Source organism: Thunnus maccoyii, chromosome 4 (genome assembly GCF_910596095.1).
Source record: "Thunnus maccoyii chromosome 4, fThuMac1.1, whole genome shotgun sequence".
Lineage (NCBI taxonomy): Eukaryota > Metazoa > Chordata > Actinopteri > Scombriformes > Scombridae > Thunnus > Thunnus maccoyii.
In genome coordinates this window covers 25,489,921-25,511,770 of record NC_056536.1, presented here as the reverse complement: position 1 = coordinate 25,511,770, position 21,850 = coordinate 25,489,921, and the positions used below count along the sequence as shown (strand labels likewise).

The following is a 21,850-nucleotide window of genomic DNA, read 5'->3' as shown; positions in this document are numbered from 1 at the left end:
ACGCAGCATTAAACTGCTGCTGGTTAAATTCTTAATGGATGACGGGACAAATTTGTTTTTATGACCGTTCAGTCTGCATTTTGGAACTCTAAACCATCTGCCAGAATGTAAACACTCGTATTCAAAATGATGAATGTAAGAGGGATAATTAGATATTTTCTGTGCCCCTCTAAGCACAAACTTCTAAACCTGAAGAGAATCCAGTTCTTCCCTCCCTATAAGCTTCATAGCAGTCTGCACAGATGACTAAACTTGGATTTTAATTGGACTGACAGGTTATTAAACTAAAATTTCACTTATTCAGACACCTGCAAAACTGCATTCTCGTTATCATCAGCTTGTGTTTAGTGCTCATGTTATGCTAATACACTAAACTAAGATGGTGAACATGGTAAACATTGCACCTGCTAATCAGCATGCTAACATGCTCATGCTATTAGCATGCTGATGTTAGCATTTAGCTCCAAGCACTGCTGTAGGTACAGTCTCATAGAGCCTCCAATGTTGCTGTAGACTGTTATGTTTGTAATTTGTAACATTATATGTAACACAGTAACACAGATGCACCTTTCTGCACAGTTGCTTGTACATGGTAACATTGTAACTGGTACAATACATGATTTGCACCATCATTTCTTCTTTGCAGCCCCATTTTTTATTATGTATGTATACAGTATGTATATTTATACTATACATAGTGTATTATTGTATGGATAAATACTATGTAGGCTATATAAATAAATGTATACATGCACACATTTATTTCACTATGCATCCCAGTTTTCCTCTGAATAAAGGTGTATTGTATACACTGGAGATTTACACACTGTAGAAGGAATTTAAAAACTCACAATCTGATTTGTCCTCAAACTCAGTGACCTTAACCAAAGTTAAAGTGTTAATGTTGCCTCTTTTTTATACCAGACAGAAGAGAGGTGACAGGAAATGAGGGCAGACGTCTTGCAACAAATGTCCCCAGCTAGACTTGAAGCAGGAACATTGCAGTCGCAACACCAAAGAAACCTGCAAAATTGATGCACTAACCCCGAATTGGAAGCTTCGTTTTCTGATTCTCAGGCTACAGTCAACCACATTATTAACAGTGCGAGAACAAATGCTTGGCAACGAACGACACCGAAGTATCATGCCTACAGTAATGTAAATATAGTTTAATGAACATTTATGCCCTCTTCATTTTTCAAGTAAATGTTGGAAACATGTCTTGTCAGTCTTTAAAAATACAAATATTTATAGATTTTAAGGAATTATATGAACATAAAAAGACTAAACAGTCAAATTTGGGTGTGATTGACAAGATAAATCCAATAAACATCCATGGATCCTGTTCTTTTTTAGTACAATGACATGTTAAATAGGGGTGATATAGAAAACAACATTTTGTCTTGTCTTGGGGATTTTTTGCTGTCAAAGACGTTACTGTATTTAAACCTACTCCTCACTCTTTCACCTACTGTTTCTTGGTGATGATTACCACCATTCAAACAAGCCAAACTGTCTCTCAGAGTGATGCCACACTGGGTAAGAGAGAAAGAGTGAGAAGAAACCCCCTTAAACTGCTGTTTGGTAATAATGTCACAACACTCTCATAACCTCTTTTGAAATTACTGCTTAACATGGCTCTCAGTGGTGTAGATTATTGCTTAAAAAGGCATTAATTATTTCAAAGTGAATGTCTGTTGTAGAACTCACACTGATTATCCTCCTTGGGTCAGTTTTAAGTCTGCTTAAATTTTTAATACATTCCACACTCAAGCTATGTGACCATCACACAAATGAATCACTCCCGCCCTTTTTTTCCCCCTGTCTCTGAAATGCAAGTGTGCTCTGATTAATAATTTTGTTTCAAGGCCAAATACATAATCCACACATAATCCAAGGGATATCTGACATCCAAGGACTGACAGAGATAATTATGGGTTTGAAGTTATTTAAATTAAATACAAGATTAAGTCGGAAAATACTGAAGTAGTGTATATAACTCTTAAAGACTCTACAGTATACAGGTATATACTTATGTCTTGCATGCTCAAAAAATAATGATGATTTCAGATATAGTCTGTGACTTCTCATCATGTATCATCCCAGGAGGTTTCCTGGGAATTGTCAGCCTTCAAACACTGATATCAGTTTACACTGGCCAGTGTGTACTATAATCTAGCATGACACCATGACTTCAGTGCAATGCGTGACCTTTGGCTTCTATCTGCAGCTCATGTTGCTGTGTATTTCCACTTCAAGCAAAGCTGAGTGCGCTCCACAGATGGCAGCGCTAAAGGCTCCCGTGTTATTTTAGGGGTGTGTCAGTCTTTCCAAAATGTTCTGTTCTGCACTGCGGTGTCATTACTTTGCATGAAACTCTCATGCACATTTTTCTTTTTTAAGAATGGATGAAAAGAAATAAACAAAGACACGTAGCAGTGCAGGGTATAAGACCATGTTTAATGGCAATACTCTGCAAAAACTTTCATCACTTCAAACATGTCATTCAGTGCTTCAGTTTGTTTGTGAGGTTGTCAAAGTGGTGCTATAAAATGCTGTGTTGTGCAACAACAATATGGGTTCACTGGCAGGAATCAACAGGAAGACTTAATGAAATGTGCAATAGTTTTTTCAGAAGTCACACTGGACAATTTCTTACTTGTTTTGTCCTCTAGGCAGCATCCATTTCAATCTGATGTTTACTGAAGCTCATCAGGTTAGCATTTTTTAAGCATTAAGGCAAAAATACTTCACATAACCATGTTTTGCTTTTGCATTTTGTAAACAAAATATTATTTGTGTAACAAGTCTCTTAAGTGTCCCTCTATGGTAATGTTTTTTGTCCTTCATTAAAGACATAATAACACATGGAATTCACAAAAGTTAAATTCATGGTGGTGTGGTTAGACAACAACCTTGGCTACACTGACAACAACAACAACCCAAAAAAAACCAAAAAACAAGTGCATTATGGTGCTGATGAATTAAATCAGAATATAACACCTTGTACACTATCAAACAGGACAAGAAAAAAGTAATTACAAACCACTTACAAAACATTTCTGACAATATTCTGTGCTTAAGCACTGGACACAATAAATACTAATCACAATGATGTGGGGTAATGAACGACTTCTATTTCTTAACGCTTGTTTTTGTGTCATGTCTTCTGTACTGTGCAATATGTCAGGAGTTTTTTGACAAAATGTACAAAAATATCTCCAATATTTTTAGAATTACTTAGTCCTCGCTTTTGACTTTGTATGGAAATACTCATAAATTGTACCCCATATGTCTTTCATTTGATGAAAACATATATTAATCTAAAGACTCACACAGTGATACCTAATGTAGAAATAACCACAACTACACTACGACAGGAGACATGTTTTTTTTAACTTGTTGGCTTACTTTGGAATCATGAAAAGGCACTTAACTTGAGAGGAGATCGGACAGAACTATTTTGGCACATTCACAAACGATGCAAGACCAAAAGTAGTCCCATGATAAAGAGGGCACTGGGTTCCTGAAACACTATCGAGAGGGAGACAACTCCACTCAGAAAGATGATGGATGGCATCAGATTCCTGTTTACGTCATGCTCAGACTGCGCCTCTGACAGCGTGTTTGGTAGATTCTCTAATAATGTATCAGGGGAAATCTGGGGAGCATCTTCCTTCTCCTCCAAGGTCGAGACAGAATGAACAGCTACATTTTGGCTCACCTCAGTGACACCTGTACTCACTGAGGCGCTCTCCGTGAGTTCAGGTGACGGTGAAGCTTCACCGTCTGCTCCCAGAGATGCTGGACTTTCTGCCACAAGAGACGAGAATGCAGGCGTACTGCCTTCATCACGTGCTGCAGACCTGGTGGAGTCTTCTGATAATTCTGCAACAAGTTCACTCAATCCCATTGCAACCTCTCGCTCAAAGCACGGAGTCACACTGGGAGAAGAGACACGCTCAGCAGGCAGTTCAAGACAAGGACGACTGGCTGGGCTGTCGGTCGATCTGTCCTCTCCTGTCGGCCACAGATTCGTCTCTGAAAGATGGATTTCCTCTCTAGCCTGGGAGCTGTCTGATCTTGGCCTTGACTCTTGTTGTAGAGAAGGAGTTGAGGCAGGCAGCAGTGCAGAGGGACTATTGTCTATGGGCTGCTCTGAGGTCTGGTTGCCTAATTCACAGTGGAGTCTGGGTAAAGGCTGTGACTTATTTGGTTGGACTGATTCACTGGCACCGAGTACAAAGGATAAATTAGTTTGAGGTGTGGTTTCGGACGACATACGAGGGAATTGTTCACCTGGGGATACATTGTGGGAGGACAGTACGCCATCAACAGATGGAAGCTCTTGGTTGGATGGGACAGAGGGACCAGATGGGTGAACTGCAATCTGTTAAAGTAAAACAGTGAGACAACAGTGAAAGCTAGGAGAGTAAAAAGACAAAAGGGGGAAGATTTGTATTCCACATTAACATTGCACACAGAGAGACGAAAGGCATTTTACCGCATACTAATGCTTCTCTGTGAACTGGATCCCATGCTGACATTGTAATTGTAAGGAAATGCAAAAAAAAACCCAGGAGCAATATCATGGAATCTTTTTAAGATTGTTGGCAAAAATGTACATCCTAATGTTATGAATTCCCATCATGAGTGCAAAATACTATAAAGGGATAGTACAGTCCATACAGTACAAGGGCATCCAAGGGAGGAGGAAATTAGATCAATGCAATTTTTCATAATTATTTTATCCTCAGGTTCAATATGAAAAGTGCAGCTCCTCTGGCAGTTTACCCAATATACATTTTTTTTCACATATTGAACTAGGGGGAGATTATTTTTTCATTTAAACATCAGGAACTGGAGCTAATACCATCCCTAAAAGAACCTTATTTTCATTTGCACTCAAAGCTCTTCAATAATATACCTATATATAGCTATACCAGCTATGAGGCTGCTGTGTTAAAAAAAACATTCAAGGTAACATCAAGATTAAATCATCAACAATATAAAACCAAAAAGACAGATAACAAAATCAGCATCCATGAGAACAAGTGCAAATGCAAAACATAAAATACAATGAACAAAGAAGAGCTAAGATAGAGCATCTAGGTGTTAGGCACTGTAGAAGATACTACAGATAGATATAGATCTAGCATTCAATGTTATTCTCATATTTCCAAGCAGAAATCCCATTTTGACCTAGTATCATTTTTGAGGGCAAAAAAATTTACAGAATTACAGCAATTCTGGGTGTAAATCATTTTTAACAAGTCTGTAATTTTGTGTGCTGCTATTGGAATTGGAATTCAATGCTTCAAAAACTTTCCAAGAAGACTTGTTTTCAATTTGACTCGAGAGAGCACTTACTGTAAATCTCAGAGGAAAATCTATTAAGTAATTACTTCATAGCATTATAAAATGACTAAAAAGCTGAGAGGAAACCAAACTTCAGCACACAAGTGAATCACTGAAATGAAGGCTACTGGAAATTATGCCGCCAACATTTAACTTGAACATTATTACACAAAACCTGGAGAAAGAAATTGTCATTGCATTGCAATTGCTGACAATTGCAATGCAAATTTGAAAGTTTAAAATACTACATAACATCCTTATATTAGATTATTAAAGTACATTGGATGATGTGAGGATTAAGGAAAAAAAACAACTACCAATTAGAGGGAGATGATGTTCATACACAGTAGTAGATTGGTTCACCTTTATTTCTCTTGCTCTAGCAAAAGGGAGACAGCATGCTTGTGAATACTGATGTCATACAAACATGAAGATGAGCTGGGTGAGTACATGCCTAACAGATACATCTGTCGCATCAGTGAGACATTAATACCAGATCACATGTTATTCTGTTATTCTGTTCGAAGTTGAAATGTCATAATTTTACTGACTGACTCTGAGCTGTCTGAGGTAATTCTGAGGTAATCAGTGTTATGCAGGCCAACTGTAACTTCCCTTTTCTTCTGAAGTAACACATTTATTTCAGTCCGATATGTTTTACATACGGAACTGTTACAAAATCAACTTTTGCTTGCCAAAAAAAACTAATGCAAGGCCCCTGGTAATCCCCGTTTTAAGCAACTCGACTGTTCTTTCTTCCACCATTTTACTGTAGGCTAAAGAACAAAATTCATAGAAAGTCGCCTGCATTGTCTTTTGCATCACTGTGAAGCTTAATATTCACACTTGGGGAATCTACATTTAAAGGAATAGTTTGATTAGAAAAGAAAACATTCTTCAGGCACTCTGCAAGGAGAGAAGTTGTAGTAAAAGCCTTTATTGAGTCAGGGATATTGTTAAAACAGGGGCGAAACTGTGGAGGAAAAAAAAGCTAAAATAGTTTGATTTACTCACTTTCTTGGCAAAAGTTAGATGAGAAGACTGATACCACTCTCAGCTATGAGAGTGGTATCAATCTTCTCATGTAACGCTTGACAGGAAAGTGGATATTGTTTCTTAAAATGTCAAAATTTTCCTTTAAGAAGGTCACACTGGTTGAATTTGGTTTTCTCTTCAAAGACTAAAACTATATTCTGTCACAATTGGATACAAATGATTCAATATAAACACCTATAAACACAACAGCACATTACATTGATAGTACTGGATACTAGACATGAATACACATGGTTACACATAGTCACACCACACTGTATTTTTTTAATATTAGTGTTCTGAACCACTTAGAAATTAAAAAAGACATGAATTAACATCAAATAGGGACAAAATCAGAAGGTGCAATGACATAAAGAGCATGCATCATGTTATAAGAATCTGACAAAGAACATAACATTCTCGTGCTACAGCGGTAAGAAGCGAGACATTACCTAAGTTTCTGCAGAAGCTTCAATGAGCTGTGAACAATATAAACAACCAAGCCAATGATGATAAGCTATAAAAATTGAAAAGAAATGTTTGTTATGTTTTATTAGACACATGACTCGCATAAAGGGATAATGCATTTAGCCTGCTTACCTGTTAAATGTGAATGTGTCAACAAATGCATGCAAATCAAGATAATTTGAACATAATCCAACAAGTAATTTGCTAAATGTGTGCCCTCTGCGTTGGCAAGTAAGCCAACAAGCTCGCACACTCTAATCATGATGGACTATTTTAACTTCTGCAGGTCATGGAAAGTTCATAAAGAAGAATAACAACAATGAAGCTTTCTGTTAGTTTATGACTTATTAAATTACTTTAAAGGCTGTTCCTTTCCTTCTTATTTTACACTTACCTCTATGTCAATCTCGGGCTGTATGATGACTGGGCAGACAGGTGCAGGTCGAACGATTCCTGAATTGGAGGTCCCCGCTTCATCTGCTCATTTAAAACAAATAAATATGCTGGTTAATTCATGATGAATATGTATAGAGAAAAAGATAAAACCCTGTTTGACAGAACACATTATAATTATTATTATGAACTGCACTTTTTAATTAAATAATAAGTAATTCATTGATCAATTTTTCATCCTATGCAGTCCCACTATATGTAAAAAGGCATTACATGAAAAGAATAGTTTGACATTTCGGGAAGAATGCTTATTCGTTTAAAGTTAGTTGAGAAGATTGATCGCACTCTTATATCTGTTGGAAGGTCCGGATGAAAGAAATGAGATATAACATGTTAATTAGTGAGCTTTAGAGGTGCTGATAGACGGATGTTGTTATCTGACAGAGCCAGGCTAACTGCCAATCTTTATGCTAAGCTTAACTCACCCACCGCTGTCTCCGGTTTCATATCTAACCCACAGATATGAGAATGGCATCAATGTACTCATTCAACTCTTAGGAGGAAAACAAATCAGCATATGTCCCAAAATGACCAATTATTCCTTCACTATTTAAATACTATATTAACATTTCTCTTTGTGTATTTTTCTCATATAGTGAAACATCTGTTAGATATTGATAAAGGATGATAATATTTCTGTTGTACCGTCAATCTTTTCCAGCTCGTCCTCTGAATCGAATTCAGTCTCCATACTGAAAGAAAACAGAGAAAAGACAAATTTATTAAAAAAGTTCACTATAAAGCACGCAGCCAAATGTCTTCATGATTTTTCACGTTTACATACAATTGAAACCTCACACATGTATCTCGTGTCTACAAAACATCATTGTATTTGTGCAAAATATAAGGCTTGATACTGATTATACTATTAAAATACACAGTGAGTCATCTTTATACAAACTAGTTAACATGTGGGCAGATACAGCAGGGGAGACCTTTGAAGTAAAAATATCTTACTATACTCAGTTTGTAGCTAAGGATGGACAGTACTGTACATTTGCAGCACAATGGCTTTATGGCCACATCCTCTACAAGTTTACTCAGTTTTGTACTTCATCTTGTGCTATTTAGGTAACATCTGAATCAGCTAACAAATGCTAAGAAACACCATTTTGGCCTCCAAGATGGACTGTAGCTCGTGTAATAAGGTGGTCATATACTATCATGAACACCTGTTTTGGATAATTAGGTGTATTATTTGCTGATGCAGTTCAACTGTTAATGCGCTGAATTAGCCATTTCAATCTAGCACAGCCGAACATCACTTTGTACTGTATTATGCTGTTTGCGCAACACTGTTTTTGTATTACTGCACCAGTTGACCAAAGTGTTTAGAAGCCAGAAGCCTCAGCGATGACTGTTTGTTAAAATAGACGGTTATAGATATTGTGAGATATTGTTCCCTGAGGGTTGGGGTCACTGTAAAGTGCAAGAACAATATAACCCAGCAGAAATCATATTTCTATATTGTTGTAATGTAGTTATGGATCTAATGTAATTGGAGTGACAGTGATTACTGGAGGAGATATTGCGCTAATTCAGTTAAATGTTTTTCTTTTCCTATGCCTCACTGACATACAGTGCATGTTTTACACACCAGATCCTAAATATTAATACATTAAGGGGAGAGCTAAAGGTAAAAATAACCTTTTTCAAAATCATGAAGCAGAAATGTCTCCTATATGATGGCATGTATGTTGCAAGAGGGTGGATGTAAATTTGGCAAGAGTCCTGCAAAGCATGCCAAATGAAATAAAGGTCAAGAAGTGTGACAAGCATGTGATGAGAGCTACGCAAATAGAGTGAAGCAACCTGCTCAAACTCCATGTACTTATTGCCCTTCCAGTTTTATATCCACCAGGCAGATAAGTATTTAAAGACTGATAAGAGATCTGACAAAGATCTTTGCATTATACATGTCTGGTGACGTGAAGTCATCTTTTGAACTCTGCACACCCTGATAACTTTTTACATTAAGTTTTCAAGCTCCATTCAGGCGTGCAAAGTATCCTCAACAAATAACCACAACATTTCTTCTTTGTAAGTTTGGGGGGAAAAAACAACCCCTGATTTCTGAAAGAAGCAGACACAAAGGTATTCTTGTGCGTTTGAAGGTTACATTTGAGAGGTAAGGTTGACATAGCCTCACTCTGCCCCTAGACACTCAGGCACGTCTGAGCTTGATATATGAGTGCAAATGTGAGGGCAGGTGTGTGCACAGGTGTGTGCATGGTATAAAAGATCTAAAAAACTAATTTAGACCAAGTTAACAAAACTAATTCTGTTGGTTTGCTTGAGCTGCATTTGAGCTTGATCTAGAAACATGGTCACGTTGCAAAACTCTAGACTGACTCAGCAGCAAGTTGATGCAAAAAAAAAAAATTCAGACTGAGGCAAAACTCAGCAACCTCATCACTTAGCGATCAAGTCAGATGACATTGAATTAGAGAACAGTATTGTTCCTGCTCTGCAGAGTGAATGCAGTACTTTCACTATCAGATGAAGGGCACTGATACCACTAATGTTTCAGTTAAATAAAAACTAAACGAGCAGGATTAAATTAAATTGGAGCAGATACTGAATTTATGCATAATTCATATCAACGTATAGTAAGTAATACATTCTGGTATCTAAAATTGTTTCATCCCATAGTAACCTGTCATCTCACATGGCTGCCCCTTTAATGTGTTGACACCCAATTATCAGTTAACTTCAAAGCACCTAATGCATCTATAATGGTTGCTGCGGTGGGAGTGTGGGTACAGTTGCTGCTCCCCAAACTCCTTTTCAATCAGTGACTCATCCATCCCTAACAACCCATTTGGCACCTTCCTCTCTCCAAGCAGCTATGGCTGTGAAGACCCACATGACAAGTACATCAGTTGATACCCTGTTTGCTCCTTTTATGGGTGCTTATAATCTTAAGGAATCTTTCCGGCTGTCTGCGTCATTGCGTACTTTAAGATTCATCACGCACTTCCACGTTGGTGTAACAATAAGTCAGGCATTTAGGGGATGCCAAAATGCAGGGATTAGTTGACTTAAATGGAGTAAATAAGAGAAGGGGTTTGTGTGCCAGCCAGCAGCTACATCAGGAAAAGAGGCTAATCTGTTCCAATGACATTGCTCTGCTCCCCCTTGACTCTGAAAGAAAAGGTCAGAGGTACATTTTAGTGCAGGGAAATGCAGGGTATGAAAACGACACCTGCCCTTTGCCTATTTTGATCGTCCTCACACACCATTGGATGATTGGCATTCTAAGGGGGGTGTGTACTCTATAAAAAATCGTCTTTATCATTCACTGCAGATGCTGAAGACGTCAGACTGTAAACCAAGCCACACACTTTATGAACACTCAGCGACTTCAATACTCCACTTATGCTCTCATTACACAACTTAATGTTGTTTTTAAGAACCTGCTTTGCTTTAGACTTGGGTTCTTACTATGCTTAATGCAATCTCCAGGCAGAATCACTGATACTTGCTTGTTTACTTGCACTTGAACGCTTGTTTCAGCCACAAAACCACACATGATATTTAGTAGGAAACTGGAGCCCTGCAGCTGTTGCACAGCCCCAACTCCTGTGCTTTCGAGGTTTTCTTTACACTCATCTTTATGATTTGATTGCTAATATGGAACTTATGCCCAAAATTAGGTCATTTCTTGGTTTCCTGACACTGAAAGTTTTGTTATTCATAATTTATTGTGCCTTTTAGCATCTTAATTTTGCCTTTTATTATAATGATTGACACTTTGCAAGGTCCTTAAGGAGACTGAGGTTTGACCGCCAATAGTTAACAGTGAGCTGTGAATCTGTGGAGGTCAGAGGTCAATCAGAGGAATTTTACTGTTAGACAGTGGACAAAATACTCCACAAATAGCCTGTTAAATAGCCTTTATCTCATGATCTTTGTCTGACAAAGGAATGCACACACATTTGACAGGGAATTTACCTGTAATCTTTTGGAGGTCTCAGGATACTTTTAAGTTGATGCATGTCCATGTTTGTCTGATCAGAATCATCTTCATAGGCCAGGAGCAGAGTTACCACATAATTCATAGAGGAGTTATTGGCCCAGTAATCACCATCAGAGGTTTCATAGCGGATGACAAACTCAATGCGAGAGCCCATTGTGATGTAAGGTGGTGCAAAAGACAGCTTGAAGGTGAATTTATCAGTGTCACCATCATTGGATCCCTGGACATAATCTGCTGGGTAATCAAAGTAAGAAGCCCAGTTGTCCATGGTCGATCTGATATAAACTGCTTTGTGGAAGGAGACGTTCAGGACTCGTACTAACCCAGTGAAGGCAAGGGGTTCATCCTCTACTGGAGACATCTCCTCAACCTCCACTTTATTAGCGCGCACAGCCTGCAGCAGGGCACTTTCGGTGGGAGCGATAAACTCTGGTTGCACCAGATAAATCGGCTCTCTCTTTGGCTTTCGATACTTTGCCTCCTCTTCCTCCCACCTTGCTTGCTCCTCTTCATCCTCGTCCGAATCAAAGGCAACAAATTCCTTCACGTCGACCAGATCCCCACCTGTTGTATCGGCAAATAACACCCTCTTTCCGGCCGGCAGCGCCGCGTGGGTCCGTATATACTCAGCAGTCTCTTCGTAGATGGACAGGCCTCGCTTTCTGGGCACCGGGGAGCATCTTGGGATGAGGTGGACGTCCTCGGAATCATCATCCTCATCATCATCATCCTTATCCTCGTCGTCCATGGGGGACCTACTCTCTTCGCCCTCGGCTGACTTGCCACTTTTAATCGTGGTAAAAAGGCCCTCTTGAGTTGGTATGGTTAAAAAAGACATTTTTGCAGAAGGAAGCTGTGCGCGGAAGACAGTACATATGGCGTCTCCAAAAAGCACTACCAAACACTCATGGTTTGCGCAGCAATGTCCCGTGTGGATCCGGCGCTGTCCCTGCGTTACGCACAGAGCCTCCCCTGTCAACGTGTGGCGTTAAATGTCACCCATGGAAAACTTGCCCGTACCGCCAGCCCTTGTGATAGTGTATCCCCTGGTTTACATGTTTTTTATGTATCGCAGTTTGGCTGCTGTCGCGGAAGGAGCAGCGTCTAATTTTAGCACTGACCTACCGGGCTCTCCATGTCCCATATTTGTCTTTTAAATTGGTATAATCCTGCGACTCCCCCTTGTTCCGTTTGGTTCGGGCTGGCTAAATGCTCTACTGGGAATAGGACATTAAAGTAATATCCCATCGGCCAATTTCCAGTCATGTTTGACACTTATTTCAATCGATGTATAGCCATCGGTATGAAAAAAAATCCTCTGCAGGCATCATCAGGGGGAGTTTATTTTAGGATGGAGCCTATTTCATCACTAGGTGACAGCCTAGTGATGGTTTAAAGTGCCAACATGAAAATACATCACTTTTCACGAACATACATGTCATTCATTTAGACTCTCGTATAATATTAATGTGTTACAACATGCATATCGCTGCAAGCCAAAATTATCCACATGCTTTGTATATAGGCTAATAAATGTAAGCCCTGTTTGGAGTTTGTGAATTACACGGCCGACCTGATGAAAGTTTTGTCATTCAATAGGCTACTCTGCTGTTTGTTTATTTCATCTAAGCAATGGAAGACATATGGGTATTTGATTGCTATGAATGTTATGTAATCCCGCTCACGAAGCCTGCTAAAAGTGTGTCCTCTATTTGAGGACTAGGAAATCAAGTAAACCCCAGCCGAACATATTAGTTAACATAAAGATGATTTATAGGGCTTATAGGTATTTTCATAGGCTACGTAAAGTAACACGAATCTGATGGATCTCTCCAAAGACTGTGGTACTGAAGTAAGTGCTGACAATTTAGTTGTTTAAAAATTAGTAATTTAAGCACTTATTACTTCACCAAAAGGCCATGAAAGAAACATTTCAGGCAGTAGAAAAAAGGACTGAGTGTAAAAATAACCAAGCTGTGGGAGGCTAAACGTTATTTTGTGCATTAAAATCGTTTCTAATAAACATGTCATTCCAACGTGTGGGTGCTGTCCAAACCATCGCACAGGCCGTTGTTTACCGTCTCATTTGGATTCATAAGCAAAGTCAAGTCTTGTTTATATCTGGCTCGACGTTTTAGGTCTTGAACCATGTGTGATTAATTACAGTTTTCCTACAGTTTAATGTCACCTCTTCAGCAGCTAATGCCACAGATAGAGAGATAAAAAATATTGTGTAACCTACAGTCTATTATAGATGTATTGTAAACGTAAAGATGTGGGTTTTTATGTACATCTCTTGGCGTTTTGGAGCCTCACGACAGTCGTTAAACTGCTGCGCGTTCTCGCTGCGCACGCACCACTGCTACAGATTGCCATGTAAACACACCCTTGCAGATGATTGGTGGGGAGGTTTTAGCGCGGCGTACTGCAACCAATCAGAAGATTGTTTTTCTGTCACGTCGGTGCACGGATAGTAAGCTAAAGGATAATGCAAACATAAACTAATATAAAGAACACGGAGTGAAAACTAAAGGATATATAGAACAGAGAAGTTTGATTACTTGGACCGGGTCTTTCTTGTTGGGCTTGTATTCGTGAAAATATGGTGCAGCCATTACTGCGAGGACACACGACTTAGGTAATGTAAGCTAACTAACGTTAGCAACAGCCTGCTAATTTTTAACGTTCCGCAAGGCCGCGGAGAAATACGAGAGCTGCTTCCTGTTCTAGGTTCATTGAGGATGTAGGTTACATTACGATCCGCGTAACACAACCACAACCGTTATCCAAGTAGTCAGTTCAGTGGTGTAATCGATTGCATTTACATTTCTTTTAATTGAGCTTGCGGGCTACATAGGTTGTTAGCTATTTGGCTAGCTAGCTAGCATGAGTGAACTGACGGACCGCAAACAGTCCGCTGACTCTGCATCGAGGAAACGGTGTTCATCACCCGACCAGGATGAAGGCAGCACGATCCCCAGCAAGTCCACAAAAGTAAGCGACACATCAAACGAAGCTTCGGAAAGTTGCAGAAACAGTGAAGCTGAGAGTAAAGAAGCAACTGGGAGCGAGGGCCAGTCAAAAGACAGCGAGGAACAACCAGCTGCCGTTCAGACTTCAGACAGTACGGGTGGCACCAGTACAAAGTCTGTCAACAACTCCAGTGCTGATGGTCACGATGCCAGCAACACCGAAAAACCACAGTCCTCAGATGCGCAGGGATCTGCTGACGGTGCAAAGAACTCAACTCCTCTGGACCAGTCCGACTCAGCAGCCATAGCAGCTGCTGAAGCACTTGCCAGTCTCACAGGAGGAGACGGGGAAGACAGCCGAGAGACTCCTTGCTCCTCTGAAAAAGCTAAACATGTGAAACAGGGGAGCAAACTCAAACAACGTGGGGGGCACCAGTCCTCAAGAATAGGCTCTAAAACACAGGCAGCTGCAGCAGATAGCTCCACGTCTGTTCATAGCACTGACAGAGAAGATGCAGATGACATGCCAGACGCAGATGAAGGGGATGAATCCATATCTGGATCTTCCTCCACACCCAGCTCCTCTTTCCCATCAGATAATGAGGACAATGATGATGGGGAGTGTGCCATTGTGTCAGTTAAGATGGCCCCAGAGATGAGACAATCAGTGGCTCTCCTGGCGCAGGTACAGATGAGACTGGAAGCTCTTGAGAAGAAAAGCGCCCGGCTCCACCAACGGCTGGAGCTGAAGATTAGCCGTTTGCGGCGCCCGCATCTTGACCAGCGCAGCTCCATCACAAAGACTATTCCTGGCTTCTGGGTGACAGCTGTATCCTTAAAATGAAAACATTCCCTCTCTCTCTCTGTTCCTACTCAGTGTTTGAGTTACTGGAGTAATTAAAATATGTTTGTGTTTTACCTTGACTTAACCTTGCCAGCTGTTGAACCACCCTCATCTCTCAGCTCACATTGACGAAACTGACGAAGATGCTCTTAGTTATATGACTGATCTTGAGGTAGGAAATGCTGGTGTTGTTACAAAGTCTGGTCATTTTTTTTTATGCCTTTGACTGTTGCAACAGTCAAACATTTCTGTCTCTTTCAGATTGAGTCTTTCAAGAATAACAAACTGGGCTACAGGATCCGCTTCCACTTTAGACGGAACCCGTACTTCCAGAACAACATCATCATGAAGGAGCTGCACCTCGGGATGGGAGGTAAAAAATAAGCATGTGGTGATTATGTCAAGGCATACAGTCATTGTCATACATAATGAATGCACAGTGTTGTGATGCAGTGAGTCAGACTTTGCAACATGGTACTGTAAATGTCATGTATATTGTAGAGCCATGTGAGAATATATTGCTATAATATAATCTGTTAATATATAATAATGAATTATTTACTAAAACCAAATATTGTACATTTTGTTCCACATTTGGTAGAAGACCCATTTTGAGTGGTTCGCAGAAATGAAATTTCTTAACAGTACATGACATCGAAAGATGATTTTATTTTGAGGACGCCTAAAATCTACATGGCAATGAAATTCTAATCCTGGCTGCCCATGTTTCAGGATCTCCTATGTCATTTTCCAACCCTATCCTGTGGCATCGTGGACAGAACCTGACAGCCCACAGCGAACCCAGGAAGTTGTCGCGTGGGGTCTACCAGACCTTTTTCAGCTGGTTCAGTGACCATAGCAACCCAGGACAGGACGATGTAGCACAGGTACTAGCTGACTGCACCCTCCCAGTGAACCAAGTTCATGATGATAGCACGTTGCATCAACACTGCCACAGTTAGAGGTTTGATTTGTAAACTGGGGTCACTCGTTTTTGAGGTGTACTACATGTGTTCAGACCTGCCAACCAACCTGTATCTGTTTTTCAGTGGTATGTTGATACCTGAGCAACATTTATCCCACTAGACAACCATTGTTTACCAAATGTGTGCGGGAAGAGGGTTAAAGCATGAATGGTTTATCAAAATGTGTTAAAAGGGAAATATAGTAGGCCTACAGTGTGTTGCATGGTTGGCAGTGTTCATAATTTCTTCAACTTTGACTGCAGTTTATATTAAAATGAGTTGTTTGTCTTAGGTTAGCAGGACTGTGTATGGTGTAGAGCCTGTGTACTCAAACATATTGTAATTGAAATGTATTGAAATGACCTCTGTGCTGCTGTTCAGATACTAAAGGATGATCTGTACAGAGACCCTCTGAGATACTACCTCACTCCGCTTTGGGAACCGAGGGAGAACGGCAGGTACGGCAAACAGATCCCACACTGTAGCTGCTTCTCAATGTGTGTTTAAGCTACTGACACATTTGAATGTGTAATCAGTGGACAAACCACTTATTAAGCCGTAAATTCTAGAAATATTCTTGGCCTCAGGGCCTTGAAATTATAGCTCAAGTGGAAACTTTTAACATTTTCCTATTTTTTTTTTTTCCCCATTGCTGGTAAGACCAGATGGGATACATACCGAAACAATGAGTGTGTTTACCGTTAACATGAACAAATATGTGTACGTGTGTGTCTCTCTTTCTCCAGTAGTGCCAGTGGGGCCAGAGCAGCTGACAATGGTAACGGGGACGACTGTGTGGTAATCTCCGACTCCGATGACGAACCCGGTGAGGAGACTGGTGAGGCTGAGCAAGGCCACAGTAGGGAGGAGGAAGAGGAGGAAGAAGAAGAGGAGGACAGGGGGCCAAGCGCAGGTCAGTGTATTTATAAATATACAGATACACTGTTCACATGAAATTATATTATATAGACATATGTATTTTTGAAGTTTTTATTTTAGTTTTTTTTTTTTAATCCTAGATGTCTATAAAATCTTTTGTAAGAATGGTTCTGTGTATGAACTCTGCAGTGTTTGCTGTTGTGAATGAGAGGCCAACAGCTTTTTTAGCAAGTTAACTGTTTTTTGTTGTAGCTGAATGATAAATGTCTGAGTTATGCTTCCTAAACTAACTAGACCGGAACAATCTCCTCCTCAGATGAGAGCCCAGAGGAAGAGGACGATGGTGGAGAAATTGTGATTGATGGTAAGATATCGCTCTTTAACAGCAGTGTTGCAAATTCACAACTATAACAAACAATCAGTGAGGGGTGGAGTGGCGGCTCATCTTGGTGTTTTTTTTTATATATTCTGCTGTTTATTTTATAGTCTGGCTGTGTTTTGGGTTAACCCACATCCCATATCAGCAAGGATCCCTTGAAATGATAATGTGTTTTGTCCGGTAGGCTCTGATGACAGTGACCAGGAGGAGGAGGAGGAGGAGGAGGAGGAGGCCTAACGAGGAGGCCTAACGAGGAGAAGTGAGGGCAAGTCATCAAGGGACCAGAGACCAGGAAGATGAGGAGGACGCTGAGGTTGTTGAAGAGTACCAGAGCAAATGTTGAATCCTTCTTCCTGATGTTGGTCATTTTTATGCACAGAATATCAGTTTTTTTTTTGTTGTTTTGTACCTAAAATACATAGAAGCATTTTAAATCAGGGTTAACTACGACAATAAAGCCAAGGCATCATGTTTCCCCTCTATTTTATACAGTCGGTACTGTGTATTCTGATGTACACATACTGCACTTTTTGCAAAAATGTTTTTTTCTAGAACAGGTTCTTAGGCATATTATGCCGATCAGTTCATACAAGAAGTGTTCTTCTATTTAATGAAGAACATTGTATGACAACCTACACACACAAACACACACACACACACACACACACATACACGTAGGTGAGACTGATTGCCAATACTTGTTGGCATTAAATTTTTGCATTGCAAATTCTTCAAACAAACAAAACGTTCAGAGGCATTATCAGTGGTCATTTCAAGACAAAGTTTTGGCTGTTTTTAGAAGCGATGTGTGACACTTGAACGTGTCACAAAGTAAAAATGATATAATGACAGTACATTTCAGATGCACTGAGTACTGAACCAAAATTTGTTCTCAGGGATGATCATGGTGGTAGTTTTATTGAAAGAACCTTACTGATTTTGAGACATTTACACACTCTGGTTATTGTTGGCTGTGAATAAGGAAACGTGTACTCTACTGTAGTAAATAGGAACAAATATTGTTTTAATATGCTATCTGTGTTTTTCCTTCTTGTTAGACACACCAGCCTCCACCCCTGTTAACGATCTGTAAACCATCTCTGATGTTTCCAATCATCGTGTAGTTTGACCAATGTTTCTGTGGATTCCCACATTTTTCTAACACGCTCCTACTATATGTAGCTGAGTTTTTTTTTTGTATTTTCTTTTCTATAGATTTTAACTTAATTTGATTTTGCTTTTTAAAACATCCAAGGTTTGTTTTCATGTAATGTGTTTAAAGACTTGTGTTATCTTCTTTTTAAAAAGATGGTATTTATTACATTTTTTTCTACACGTCCACATTATGGCATGCCTGTGAGCATGAGATGTAAGACAGGATGATTACATTATTTACAAGGCTGTGTAGAGGAAATAATTTGCTGTGCACAGTGTCAGTAAATGTTAAAATTCACAGCAGCATTATGGGGTGCACTGTAACAAAACTAGTATGTGTATTTGCTTACTTTTCCTAGCAATGACCTGTAAATAATACTTCAGCATTGTCTTTTGGATAAGACAGTACACGTGTTTAATCCATGGATAAATTTATTGAATAATCTGGAGTTTTTTCATAAACATGATCAGAAAGTTATATTTTGTGTGCTGTGTTTTATAGAACACTGTAGTTTAAAGATACTTGTTTGTTGCTTTAATTTTGTTTGCTTAAAGATAAATGTCCACCTTTTGACTCAGACCTAATAAAATAGGCAGTTGTTTCACCTTGCTGTCGGCTGTGCTTCACATACAGTAACATTCTGCAACTAAAGCTAATCACCTTTCTGTATTTTCTCTAAAATGAGCTACACTAAATGAGTATTTGTGTAGAAAAGAACCACAAGATGGCAGTGTAGCTCAGCTAATAGTCTTATCTGTTGTTCAACTGTAGGTGTAAATTTTATGGGTGAATACAGTATATCTAATTGCTCTTTGATGCCAGTATTTATGTGCCCAGATGTGCGATAATGAGCAATAGTTCATTGTGCTTTTAATCAGCTGTTTCAATCTTAAGAACTCCTAATAACAAAGCCTACGGGTATGACTTATGACATCAGACTCACCCACCTGGTATGCTCGGCTGCAACATGTTCTTCGTAAAAGAGAAAAATCAAACAAAACCTGCAGAGATACAGCTGTACTTTAATGTATTTCATCTTTGATATGATGGCAGTGTGTGATATCGCTGACATTTTGAGTGTAGCACTGCAAATAGCCCCGGGCAAGACATTTTTGGACAGGCCCAGACAAAGGAACAGCAGTGGTGTTGCAATGGTACACTTAAACCCTTGATTCCACTTTTAATGCACAGCTATAAATATTCCACGAGCAAAAACCTGTCCTGCTGTAGGCCCAGCAGCACCCAGGGTATGCAGTCTAGGATGGGCATATACTATTAATACTGATGATGGAAACACATACCCCATGAAATGATCCCACGTGAAACACAGTGTTTGTCTCCTCTTTGAAGCAGTTTTACGCAGCCCACCTCAGAGCACAACATGTTTATATGACGATGAATTAATAATGGGGTTGGTTCCTACAATATTGATCGTGACAAACTAAGTACAGATTGCTGGGACAACAAAGCCATCCTCGGGCTGCTTTGTGGTCTGGGGGTTGTCTGTGAAGCCTTTGTTGTATGGGGTGGCAAAAGCCTAAATGGATTCCCTAGTGTAAACTACACTCCCTTGGGTTGAGCTGGTGTTTGCTACTGTACACAAATCATCTTGTCATGCTGCTTCATGCTCTCGCATTTCACAAAGTAGTTCCTTGAAAACTGCTACTCAGACGGATTTACTGTAGAATGAAAAATGAAAAGATAACACACCGCAGCTCGTTCTTCATCTGTGTGATTGATGTTGGGGAGAATATTTTCTCCTGTTTAGTGGACAAGAAAAGGGCTTGTGCTGCTCTCTGAGGTTCATCTATAGTAGGTAATCTGATAGGTTGAGGCAGGGCCCCTGAATACCAACTACCTGTGTGTGTCTCTGCACAGGTGTACATGCTTATAGACTTGTTTGTTAAAGCGTTCCTTCTTTTGTGCACCTCCATGCATGCATGCATATATGCAGAGGCTGCACGTCACAAACTTATTTGCAGATTTTTCAACACCTCTGTGCACGTACGCGTGATTGTCAGCTAATCAAGATTAAACACAGCATTTGAACTGTGCAGAGGGGCGGGGCAGAGAGGGATGAGAAAAGAGAATAGAGTAAGCATGATTGAAGGAAATGGATGAGTGCAGTGATAAGCGGAGCTGCCTGGGTCCTGACAGATAGACACAGCAGATGGATGACTCTTATCTGGGAGATCACAGAGTGCATACTCACGCCTAGGCCCAGTTACAGAGAGCCACGATCACACCAGACAGATGAATAGGCCTACCCCCCACCAATCACACTGCACATACAGTACATACACACGCACACACGTGTACGCGCACACCTACACACACAACCACTTGACAGAATGAACAGATTGCAGCTCTTGCGTTACCTTCGTGTCTTTGACATTGAAATTCACCTGGAGTCCAGCGTCTCAAGGATGTGCGCAAAAGAGAGGAGGGAGGAAGGCTGTGGAGAGAGAGATAAGAGAAATCATTTTCGATTTAATTGAAGCACCAGAGCAAGTGCATGTGTGTGTGTGTGTGTTTGTGTGAATCCATGTCTGCATGCACACAATGTATAAATGTATGTCATCATTCAAATTAGTCTGCCAAAGCGAGAGCCACATGCACGCTATTCTCACTTTTTTTTTCCAACATGACAGATTTTTTTTTCACAGATTCTTTCACAGATTTTTCACAGATTCTCTGAGCACAATGCCTGTCATAGAGGTTAAGATGGAGCTGAAGTCAAAACAAAGCCATTTTGGTCTGTTTTTTTTTGCTCTGGGACACTAAACTGTTTGCAAGAGTGCTGACAGATTTACTTTTTTAAGACACAAGCCCTGTACTTTCACTCATCCACCTCACATCCTCACTATCCTCCTTTTCATCTACAGTAACTCCCTTCCTCCCCTCCGTCTTCAACACGCGCCCTGTGTTATTTGAAAGGAGCTCTTCTTCAACAGCTGTTGATTCTCCCAGCTGCATTTTATAGCGAGGGAGAGTGCAAGTCTTGTCTTCAAGGCAGATGGTGGCTGGCTGGCCTGCCCGGTGGACACGTGGCACGTTGGACGACTGCAGACGGTGCTCCATCTCAATGAAGCTGCAGCTACAGTATGCCTGTACAGTGTAAAAACCTGCAATCACCTCACTTCCAATACAGCATGAGGCGAGCAGGCCGAGACTGGAATGCACCCCTCAAGTGAAAGATGTTTTTGAAAGTTTCTTTCCTTTGGTAATCATTGGTGTGTGAAGTTTATGGGTGTCACACAGCACCTGTTCCCTTATCTTGCATTTTGATGTTTACATTTTTTTCTGACCTGCAAGATAATAATTAGAAGCAAAAGAAAGTATTGTGGTTGAAAACTGTTAAA

At 40.1% G+C, this 21,850-nt stretch overlaps 2 protein-coding genes across 4 annotated transcripts; one reads left to right on the top strand and one right to left on the bottom strand.

Moving 5' to 3' along the window:
• Window positions 1–2,441: 2,441 nt before the first annotated feature.
• On the bottom strand, window positions 2,442–12,321 carry si:ch211-167b20.8 (protein phosphatase 1 regulatory subunit 3A). 2 transcript variants are annotated; one of them, XM_042409618.1, is made up of 5 exons: window positions 11,269–12,321; window positions 7,960–8,006; window positions 7,256–7,338; window positions 6,846–6,872; window positions 4,305–4,390 (listed from the first exon to the last, which is right to left on the bottom strand). In XM_042409618.1, exons 1-4 carry the CDS (start codon window positions 12,129–12,131, stop codon window positions 6,846–6,848), a joined length of 1,020 nt encoding a protein of 339 aa, XP_042265552.1. In that variant the 5' UTR covers window positions 12,132–12,321; the 3' UTR covers window positions 4,305–4,390. The 2 variants fall into 2 exon arrangements, with proteins under 2 accessions (XP_042265550.1, XP_042265552.1); XM_042409616.1 differs by lacking the exon at window positions 6,846–6,872 and having other exon boundaries at window positions 2,442–4,390; window positions 11,269–12,315.
• A 1,426-nt stretch (window positions 12,322–13,747) lies between these two features.
• On the top strand, window positions 13,748–19,092 carry tspy (testis specific protein Y-linked). Of its 2 annotated transcripts, none has more exons than XM_042409620.1 (8): window positions 13,748–15,094; window positions 15,204–15,281; window positions 15,371–15,482; window positions 15,842–15,996; window positions 16,456–16,532; window positions 16,824–16,987; window positions 17,270–17,317; window positions 17,517–19,092. In XM_042409620.1, exons 1-8 carry the CDS (start codon window positions 14,180–14,182, stop codon window positions 17,567–17,569), a joined length of 1,602 nt encoding a protein of 533 aa, XP_042265554.1. In that variant the 5' UTR covers window positions 13,748–14,179; the 3' UTR covers window positions 17,570–19,092. The 2 variants fall into 2 exon arrangements, with proteins under 2 accessions (XP_042265554.1, XP_042265553.1); XM_042409619.1 differs by having other exon boundaries at window positions 13,749–15,094; window positions 16,821–16,987.
• The last annotated feature ends 2,758 nt before the right edge of the window (window positions 19,093–21,850 follow it).

Bases quoted from the DNA above. Each gene is read 5' to 3' on its own strand.
- si:ch211-167b20.8 (XM_042409616.1), bottom strand. From the start codon at position 12,131: ATGTCTTTTTTAACCATACCAACTCAAGAGGGCCTTTTTACCACGATT. The intron at 8,007-11,268 runs GTAAATTCCCTG...GTTTTCTTTCAG, and splicing joins AGACCTCCAAAAGATTACAG to TATGGAGACTGAATTCGATT. The intron at 7,339-7,959 runs GTACAACAGAAA...TTAAATGAGCAG, and splicing joins CGAGCTGGAAAAGATTGACG to ATGAAGCGGGGACCTCCAAT.
- tspy (XM_042409619.1), top strand. From the start codon at position 14,180: ATGAGTGAACTGACGGACCGCAAACAGTCCGCTGACTCTGCATCGAGG. The intron at 15,483-15,841 runs GTAAAAAATAAG...CCCATGTTTCAG, and splicing joins GCTGCACCTCGGGATGGGAG to GATCTCCTATGTCATTTTCC. The intron at 16,988-17,269 runs GTCAGTGTATTT...TCTCCTCCTCAG, and splicing joins GGACAGGGGGCCAAGCGCAG to ATGAGAGCCCAGAGGAAGAG.